The sequence below is a fragment of the Capra hircus genome, chromosome 3 (assembly GCF_001704415.2).
Source record: "Capra hircus breed San Clemente chromosome 3, ASM170441v1, whole genome shotgun sequence".
NCBI lineage: Eukaryota > Metazoa > Chordata > Mammalia > Artiodactyla > Bovidae > Capra > Capra hircus.
Window position 1 is genome coordinate 99942087 of NC_030810.1, and position 10642 is coordinate 99952728.

The 10642-nt window shown below is 37.4% G+C and overlaps 1 protein-coding gene across 3 annotated transcripts in view; it reads left to right on the top strand.

Annotated features, from left to right (window-relative positions):
* RPRD2 (regulation of nuclear pre-mRNA domain containing 2) overlaps positions 1-10642 on the top strand; it is a 91260-nt gene that overhangs the window by 74303 nt on the left and 6315 nt on the right. For all 3 annotated transcript variants that reach the window (XM_013962442.2, XM_018046033.1, XM_018046034.1), the window contains 3 exons: positions 3597-3879; positions 5293-5553; positions 7564-7764. In XM_013962442.2, coding sequence (XP_013817896.1) covers positions 3597-3879; positions 5293-5553; positions 7564-7764 — 745 coding nt within the window. The remainder of the gene's footprint in view (positions 1-3596; positions 3880-5292; positions 5554-7563; positions 7765-10642) is intronic.

Genomic DNA, 10642 nt, shown 5'->3' on the forward strand with positions numbered 1-10642 from the left:
GAAATTTTCTGCTTAATTCAGCAAATAATGTGTTTTTTTAAAAATTCAAGTATAGTTGATGTACAATGTTTTGTTAGTTTCAGGTGTATAGCATAGTGATTCAGTTACATATATACATGTATTTGTTCTCTTTCAGATTCTTTTCCCATATAGGTTATTACAGAATATTAAGTAGAGTTCCCGTGTACTATACAGTAGCTCCTTGCTGGTTATCTATCAGCAAATATCTTGAAGGAAAAACAGTAGCATATTGTTAAGCCAGTTCTGTCCTTTCTCTTTCATCAGAATTTTGGCCTTTCTAACTTTTTTTAATGTTTCTATAGGCCAGCAAGACTGTTAAAAGTTCTGCATTTTCCTATGGACATTTACTTCTATTCAGTTTCTTCTGAAGGTGAAGATAACTCTTTGTAAATGTCCTAGAGAAAAACAGTAGCTTTCTGTTCACCCTTTGCTAGTAAAAAGGGTGGATCGTTCCACTACTGACATTAAAAAAAAAAAGTTCTGCATTTTTCTTTATATTATTTAGTAGTAACCCTCTGCCTTTTCCTTTTGCCTGAATTCTCAGATTTTTGTTTCGGTTCAGTTCATTTCAGTCGCTCAGTCGTGTCCGACTCTTTGCGACCCCATGAATCGCAGCATGCCAAGCCTCCCTGTCCATCACCAACTCCCGGAGTTCATTCAGACTCACGTCCATTGAGTCAGTGATGCCATCCAGCCATCTCATCCTCTGTCATCCCCTTCTCCTCCTGCCCCCAATCCCTCCCAGCATCAAAGTCTTTTCCACTGAGTCAACTCTTCGCATGAGGTGGCCAAAGTACTGGAGTTTCAGCTTTAACACCATTCCCTCCAAAGAAATCCCAGGGTTGATCTCCTTCAGAATGGACTGGTTGGATCTCCTTGCAGTCCAAGGGACTCTCAAGAGTCTTCTCCAACACCACAGTTCAAAAGCATCAGTTCTTTGGCGCTCAGCCTTCTTCACAGTCCAACTCTCACATCCATACATGACCACAGGAAAAACCATAGCCTTGACTAGACGGACCTTTGTTGGCAGAGTAATGTCTCTGCTTTTCAATATGCTATCTAGGTTGGTCATAACTTTTCTTCCAAGGAGTAAGTGTCTTTTAATTTCATGGCTGCAGTCACCATCTGCAGTGATTTTGGAGCCCCCCAAAATAAAGTCTGACACTGTTTCCACTGTTTCCCCATCTATTTCCCATGAAGTGATAGGACCGGATGCCATGATCTTCGTTTTCTGAATGTTGAGCTTTAAGCCAACTTTTTCACTCTCCTCTTTCACTTTCATCAAGAGGCTTTTTAGTTCCTCTTCACTTTCTGCCATAAGGGTGGTGTCATCTGAGTATCTGAGGTTATTGATATTTCTCCTGGCAATCTTGATTCCAGCTTGTGCTTCTTCCAGTCCAGCATTTCTCATGATGTACTCTGCATATAAGTTAAATAAGCAGGGTGACAACATACAGCCTTGACGTACTCCTTTTCCTATTTGGAACCAGTGTGTTGTTCCATGTCCAGTTCTAACTGTTGCTTCCTGACCTGCATACAGATTTCTCAAGAGGCAGGTCAGGTGGTCTGGTATTCCCATCTGTTGAAGAATTTTCCACAGTTTATTATGATCCACACAGTCAAAGGCTTTGGTATAGTCAATAAAGAAGAAATAGATGTTTTTCTGGAACTCTCTTGCTTTTTCCATGATCCAGCAGGTGTTGGCAATTTGATCTCTGGTTCCTCTGCCTTTTCTAACACCAGCTTGAACATCAGGAAGTTCATGGTTCACGTATTGCTGAAGCCTGGCCTGGAGAATTTTGAGCATTACTTTACTAGCATGTGAGATGGGTGCAATTGTGCAGTAGCTTGAGCATTCTTTGGCATTGCCTTTCTTTGGGATTGGAATGAAAACTGACCTTTTCCAGTCCTGTGGCCACTGCTGAGTTTTCCACATTTGCTGGCCTATTGAGTGCGTCACTTTCACGGCATCATCTTTCAGGATTTGAAATAGCTCAACTGGAATTCCATCACCTTTTTTCGGAGTGATGCTTTCTAAGGCTTAGCTCCCCCATATCAGCAGGACTCTAAGAGAAAGACAGCTGCAGAATGTCAGCTTGACTTTACTCATGGTTTCCCCCTGCTGGAGAATTGCCACCTGGGTTTTGGTTGCCTTGGCTCTCTACAGTACATTCAAATGCGTGTGTGTATTTGTGTGCTTGTGAAAGTGCATAGATAAGTATATGTATATATCTGGCTTTTCTAGTTGTTCTTGATGGGAGTGTTGCTTTGCTACAAACTACTCAATTATATCCAGAAGCAAAAGTTCAATTATAGTGTAGTATTTTATTTTCTACCCCCTAACACCCGTTTGTTTGTTTGTTTGTTTGTTTGTTTTGCCCCACCACATGGCACGTGGAATCTTACTTCCCCAACCAGGGATTGAACTTGTGCCCCCTGCATTGGAAGCATGACTTCTTAACCACTGTACTGCCAGGGAAGTCCCCCATCCCATTTTAAAAATAATGCTCCTTGCTCAACCAGCTGAAATAATTCCATGATCTGATAGTCCAAGACCCTTAACCAAAAGAAAAAGACACAGAGCTTCAAGACATTGGCAGTTGAGATAATCAGATGACTAGTAGGATTTAAGCCAGGTGATCAAGGTTAACAACAGCAGTACCATATTGATGGTATATACCTTTGAAGTGATGTGATGACAGTTACACTTTACCTCTATGGTCTTCCTGCCCACAACCCATAATCCCAGTCGAATCATGAGAAGAACATTAGACAAAGCTCAGTTAAGAGACCATCTACAAAATACCTGACCAGTATTCTTCACAACTGTCAGGTTCATCAAAAACATGGAAAGGAACGTCTAGCAGACTATCACAAACAAGAGAAACCTAGGAGATATGACTACTAAATTACAGGATCCTGGAATAGAAAAAGAACAGATAGAAACTGAAGAAATATTCATAAAGTATGAACTTTAGTTAATAATGATCAAAATTCATTTATTAATTGTAACAAATGTATGATACTAAGGTGTCAATAATAGGGAAAATTGGGAACTTGCCTGGTGGTCCAGTAGTTTGGAATCTGTGTTTCCACTCAGAGGGTGTGGGTTCAATCCTTGGTCAGAGAACTAGGATCCCACATGCTGTGCATATGGCCAAAAAAAGGGGGGAAATTGGGTGTAAAATATATGGGAACTTTCTAGTCAATAGTGTTTAACCTCTCAAACTGCTTTATTTATGGATATAATTTTTGTCTACTTGGTCATTGTTGTATCTCCAGTACCTAGAAGGTTGGCCAGCACATTTAGGCTCTTGATAAATATTGGTTGCCTGGAGGGATAGAAGAGAGCAAGGTGAATTACAGATAACTTGTAAGTTTCTGCCTTGGGTAACTGTGGATGGTAATAATGACTTAGAAAATAGAAGAAGCAGAGATTGTTCCGTGCTTGACAGATGATATGTTCTTGTTTTATACCAGTGATACAGTTAATAATAATGAAGAAATCTGGTCAAGTCAGAATGGTAGCTTCTTGGTTACTTCTCAGAGGAGTAAACTCTTTTTTTCTCTTTTAGGCATATAAAACCTTTGCTAATCGAGTGAACAATTTAAAGAAAAAGCTGGATCAATTGAAGTCAACCCTTCCTGATCCTGAGGAATCACCAGTCCCTTCCCCAAGCGTGGATGCTCCCTCCCCAACTGGCTCTGAGTCCCCTTTCCAAGGAATGGGAGGTGAGGAATCCCAGTCACCAAACGCAGAGAGTGAGAAATCTGCTACACCTGAGCCTGCGACAGATAATCGTGACGTGGAAGACATGGACCTCTCAGATGTGGAAGACGATGGGTCAAAAATCATTGGTATGTCCTGTGTGATTAGTAGACCACTTGCTCCTTATCTGTTTTGCTTTCCCCACCAATAAATCTGTCACCAGCAGGTATTAGAAAGGTAGTTCAATCCTTACAAAATTAGAGCACCAAGGTAGTAGTATTGTCTCTAGAGCAGTGGTTTAGGATTTGGTATGCCATGTAGATGAAGAATCTGTGCTGTTCAGAGAATTCTTCGGTGGTGTGATGGTTAGGAATCTGCGCTTCTGCTACTGGGGGCCCAAGGTCCAAAAAGCCACATAGTGTGGCAGAAACAAAATACACACTGGACTCTAGAAACTTAGTGCCATAAAAAAGAGTGAAAATATCTAATTAATAATTGTTTATATTTATAACTTATTAAACTGAAAATACTTGGAGTGTATTGGGGTAAATAAAATATATTATTAAAATTAATTTTACCTGTGTTTATTATTATTATTTTTGCTATGGTTACTAGAAAATTTATACTTATATATGTGTCTTGAATTGTATTTCTGTTGAACAAGCACTGGTCTAGAGGGAGGGCCACTTATGCTGAAATTCCTTATTCTCTGTCACTCTTGATCTTCAAGATTCCAAAGCCTCATTTTGTTAACCACGCTTTCACAATTAACACAGTTAACCTGCATGGGTGAATTGTTTCTCTGGCATCCCCAGCTTTTATAATATTTTTATTCAGCAGTTTTGACTTAGGTTGAATTTGATGCACTATCCATATAGTACATTGCCTTTAAAGTATTAAGAGAATCTTATTGCAGGAAGTATAACATTCGTTAGTGTCTGATTTTACCTCCAGTAGACCAATTTCGGGAGGCCAAAGGAAAGTACACTAACGTATGTACAGAGTTTCTGTCTCTTAAGAAGCTCCCAGGTTAATGGCAGAAAAAAGACAGGACAGTTTATGACATAAACGTTACTGAAAAAACACAAATGTGCACCAAATAATAACATGCTTCCAGAAATGTACAAATTCAGTACACAGATACTAACATGGAAGAAATCATTAAAAAGTAAAATAAAAGATACTATAGAGGGACTTCACTAGTGGTCCAGTAGTTAAGAATTTGTCTTGCCATTCAGGGGATGTATGTTCGATTCCTGGTCAGGGAAGTAAGATCCCACATGTCTCAGGACATAAGTCCACATGTCACAACTAAGACCCAACACAGCCAAATAAATAAATAAATAAAAACATGCATTTGGAAAATTCAGTTTAAGCAGATACTAACGGTGAGAAGTTTCATGAATTATTAAGAGTATGACTTTAAAAAAAAATCATGAATGAGTTTTCTCTAATAAATCATAGTACATTTTAGGAAATATTAGGACATGTGATTCTGCATTGGAAGCAGACTCTGGAAAGCAGTTGGATGCAATATCATCTCTTTTCTTTTTTTAAAACAGTAGAGGACAGGAAGGAAAAACCTGTGGAGAAGTCAACTGTATCCACTGCTGTACCCACAAAGCCAACAGAAAGTATCTCAAAAGCCTCTTCGTGTACTCCAGCACCTGTGACCATGGCAGCAACCCCACCTCTTCCAAAGCCTGTGAATACTTCTCTTCTCTCCCCTACTCCAGCATTGGCTTTGCCAAACCTAGCTAATGTGGACCTGGCAAAGATCAGTTCCATCCTTAGCAGCCTGACATCAGTCATGAAAAATACTGGTAAGTAGGCCTAGTAAAGAAAATAAAAAGCCTATTTCTATCTTTCTAATTGAACCATCAATCTGAGTTTTGTTTTTGTTTTCTAATTAAAAGTAGTTTTTTAATTATAAAATAAAAACACCAAAAAAAAAAAAATACATGGTCACTATAGAAAAATTAGAAAATAAATTAAAAGAATAAATCTTCATAGCCTGCCACCCCAAAGGAATTCACTGCTGTTTATTAACCTTTCAAGTATGTGTGTGTGGGAAGATGAAATATTTGCGTTAATTTTTCTGTCAATAATTGAAGCATTGGGAGGGGAAATAGTTGAAGGGTATCGCATATACAGTTGGTTCTCCATATTCATGAGTTCTGCAGCTCAGGTTCCACATCCATGGATTCAACCAACCATGGATTGAAAATACTTGGGGGGAATTTTTTTTTCAGAATGTTGCAAAAAAACAAAACATGAACTTGCCTTGCCCTGGCAATTACTTACATAGCATTTACATTGTAATGTGTATTATAACTAAATCTAGAGATGATGTAAGGTATATGGAAGAATGAGGAGTTCTCTGGCAGTCCAGTGCTTAGGGCTAGGCACCTTCACCTTCATGGCCCAGGTTCAGTCCCTAATCAGGGAACTGAGATCCAGCAAGCCGTGTGGCATGTAAGTATATACACACATAGGTACTGTATATAGAAGGATGCGCATAGGTTACATGCAAATACTATTTGCCATTTTATAAGGGACTTGAGCATCCACAGATTCTGGTATATTCAGGGGTCCTGAAACCAGCCACCCATTGATACTGAGGGACAACTGTACTGTTTTGAAATCAGCTACTAAAAATTTAACTCTGTATCATGAACATTTTTGTAAGTCATTAAATATTCATCTACATCATCTGGTAGCTATACGGCATTCAGTAGTTTATATTATTTATTATTAGACCATCTAGTATGTTTGTAGTTTTTCACTATTGTAAAGAATACTTAATGAACAACCTTGATGCTAAAAATGTGTGCATGACCCTTCTTAAAAGGAACTTTAAATAGGGCTTTTTTTTTTAATGGAAATCTTAATGAAAATTTACAAAGTAGAGCCCTTGTATATGCTTATCACTCATCTTCAACAGTATAAACACATGGCCAATCTTGTTTCTGCTGTGTCCTCTCCAGTCCTGATTATTTTTTGAAGAAAAGCCCAATTATTTCATTTCTTCATAAATAATTAAATATTTATTTCTAAAAGATAAAGACTCAAAAAAATCAGCATGTAAGTTTTTAAATTATTTATGACTAAAACAATCTCCAAAATATGTACTATTCTGTGTACCAACTATATGAAAGTTCCCATTGTTTCTCAGTCTTTCCAACACAATTTAGTTTTGTTTTATACTTTGTCAAATTCTTAGAAAAAACTGTTTGTTGGAATCTGCATTCCTTTCATTAAAGATGTAAAATTTTCTTTTATTTGTTCATCGGTAATTTTTTCTTCATTAAATACCTGTTTATATTAAAAAATAAAAATGACTTTCTCTTTATATACCTTTTTTCCTGTTAAAAATTAACCCAGTGTTTCAAAATCTAAAAATGTAAAGATTGCTTGTATTAAAAGTACATGTAAAAGGAAATAACTTATTTATCTCATAGAATTATTCAATGACCAAGTCTGATCATAATTAACCATCAATATTTATCGAGCACTTACAGAAGTCTGATGTGTAGGTGTCATTTGGTAGAGAAAAAAGAAATAGGTTCTCTAATCTCTTTCTTCTGGGGCTCTGAAAGCTAGTAAATACGTATGAAAAAAAACTTGTTTGTCTAATTTAATGGTGTTCCAAGTAGACAGGAGCAAGTCTTAATTTTCAGATTTTTTCTTTGTATATGCAATGGACAACTAGTGGATCATGCACAGAAGAATTCCTATGAGACATCTCAGACTCAATTCAGTGACTGGAAGGTGTCGTGCATTTAAAGGTCATTTTGAATTGCGTATTCTTGAGTTGATCTTTCTGCCACCAGGGGTCAGTCCTGCATCAAGACCTTCTCCAGGAACTCCTACAAGCCCGAGCAACCTCACCAGTGGCCTGAAAACACCTGCACCTGCCACAGCAGCCTCTCACAACCCTCTGGCAAACATCCTCTCGAAGGTGGAGATCACCCCAGAGAGCATTTTGTCTGCTCTTTCCAAAACCCAGACACAGTCAGCCCCTGCACTGCAAGGTAAACTGACATGTGCCAGAGGGGTTTGAACTGTGAATGTTTGTCTCTGGCTTAATCCTGGATACCATTTCTGAGAAATATAAAGCCATGAAATATATAACACAGTTAGTTCATTTATAGAATTTTGAAATGTCAAGAAAGAGACTTTATTAAATATGCTCTAGTCTAATCCCCTCCTTGGGTGAGGAAATTTAAGCTCGCTGAGGTGATGTGACCAGGTTAAGGTCACACATCAGTCTTTTCAGAGGAGCTGAGACTAAAAGCCAGATTTCTTGACTCGAGTCCAGTATTCTTTCACTTATTTATCCCATACTGTTAGTATAGGTGAGTATGTGTTGAATTTTACATATTTTAATGTTAACTGAAACTAAAAACAATAAAAAAGATCAGTCTGCTATCAGAAATCTTAGAAGACATGATTATCTCCTTTTTAATGTCCAAATGGCCTCTATGGATATCATACCTTTTTCTGTTTTCTGACTACCTATTGAAAATATTAGTTGCTCAGTCATGTCCAGCTCTTTGCAACCCCATGAGACTGTAGCCCACTAGGTTCTTCCTTCCATGGGATTTCCCAGGCAAGAATGAATACTGGAATGGGTTGTCATTCCCTTCTCCCAGGGATCTTTCCAAACCAGGGATCAAACTCAAGTCTCCTGCATTGCAGGCAGATTCCCACCAGGGAAACCTACCTATTATCTCTTGTTTGAATCTCTCTATTCAGCTTTGCTAATTATGTTTTATGCCTAAACTGTCTGCTGCTTTTTTTTTTTTTTTGCTTCTAACATTTTTTCATAAAGCTTACCTTGATCTTTGTTCTCAGATCCTTCAAATACTAACTGAGTATAATTATGCAGTGAATTACAGCTTCAATATAGTGATTTACTCTGCATCAGTAGTTCTTCACCAGAAGTCTCCAGGGGACATTTGGCTGTATCTGAAGACATTTTTGTTTGTCACAGCTGGGGTTGAGGTGGGGAGCTACTCCATTTGAGGGGTAGAAGCCAGGGATGCTGCTTAATCCTACAGTGCATAGGAGAACCCCAACAACAAAGTATACAACCCACAATGTCAGTGGTGCTGAGATCCCACTTAATATGAATAGAGAGCAGCAGTACAAGTATCTGTTCATTTTCTTATTTCCTGTACTTCTATAGGTGGATCCGCCGAGCACTGTGTTATAGTGAACTTTGTCTTACAATATAAGAGAATTTTGTTACACATGACTAAATCCTACTAAATAATAATCCACACCTCTACATACTGGCACCAGCAAAAGAATTGATGCTACAGTGCAACTCCCACTGCTAATTTCAGGGATAAGTAGTTCGAGAGATTGGCATTGATGATTTCTCCTTTCTAGTTTCTCTTCTATTATCATTCTGTAATTACAGTAAAAACCTTAAACTCACTTGTATTTTAACTTCTTACATAGATACAATACATAGATCTTAAGCTTTTTCTTTGAGCAGATTGTTAAAACAATATCATGTAGACCTTCTAATCAGGCAAAATTTGAACAGAACTAGGTGTGTTGTGACAATAAAAAGTGGGACTCTCAGAAAAAAAACTTTGTGGAATAACAGGGCAGTTCACCACCTTTGAGTTCCTCATGGAAAGTGGAATTTTCCTTACCTTTTAAAAGGACTATGTCTGACAACTTAAATAGATACCTTTCTTCAATGACCATAAAGGAAATCTCTTAGAACTTTGCTCTCAATGTCTCACCTACAGCCCTTAGTGATATTTTCAGCACAAAAGAATGACTTCAGTGGGCAGACACCATAGTGTATGGTTTAAGATTGAAGTAAAGTAATATTTAGTGGTAAGAGTGTAATATTTTCCCTATTACCAGAAGTCTGAGTAGTATCCATGTTAAGAAGATGATCTCTTGAAGAATTCCTTTCACAACATCTGAAAGATGTGCTGGAATATCATTGTAAAATCATATGATATTATCACTTTCCAGTGCTTCAAGACTTCTGATTTTGGTAAAAGCAGTTGCTGTTAAGAATTACTCTATTAAGAAGAGGAAAATTGTATAGCCAGGGAGATTTTTTTAAATTAAATATGGATTTTTTTTCAGGAGGATAGCAATGAAAATAAACAGTGCTTTAATTTGGATTTTTCAAATATTGGATAATAATAAAAGCCATGCATCGTTGTTTAGAAGTCGGTGGCATTTGAAAATGCTGCAAAGATGGAACAGCCTTAAAATTCTTAAGACATTAAATCTCTTAGCAAATAAGGATAAAAATTGAAATTTTAAAGAAACAGTAATTGAAATATCAAATGAAATATTATTTTCTTTCATATATCATGAAGGAACAGTTTTAGTTTACAACTGAAAGCTATTAATTCAGGTGAGGTGTATAAAATTTTCATTTGTGATCAGAAATTGAGTAAATTTTTCAAAATATGATTGGATTATAAATAAAGAACCTTCTGTTATTTCTTTGTCAAATATTTTTTCAAGAAATTTTCTACAGGAGCAGTTTGCTTTGGTGGACTTCAGCCTGCCTTTGCCCCCAGAGAATCCTTTCTTGGTGCTCTGAGAATGTTTTGTCTGTCAGCAAGTAGAGTTGGATCTCCTCAGTGTCAACATGTATAGACCGATAATCCTTGGATTTTCCAAGCTATAAGAAGGGGATTGGTGTGTCTTCTTGTCAAAGGATCAATGTCCCCAAAGGTCTAATTCTATAAGCTTTGTGGTGTTTATATGTATATTTATTATTGCTACATTTTACAACTAAAAATTTTACAACCGAAGCCTTGTTTCCCCAAATATTACACCAATCCAGCAAGATATGCTTCTTAAAAAAAACATCACAGGTCACATAAGTCCCTGCAATTTGCATGTCGTTCTCTCTGTCCTAAG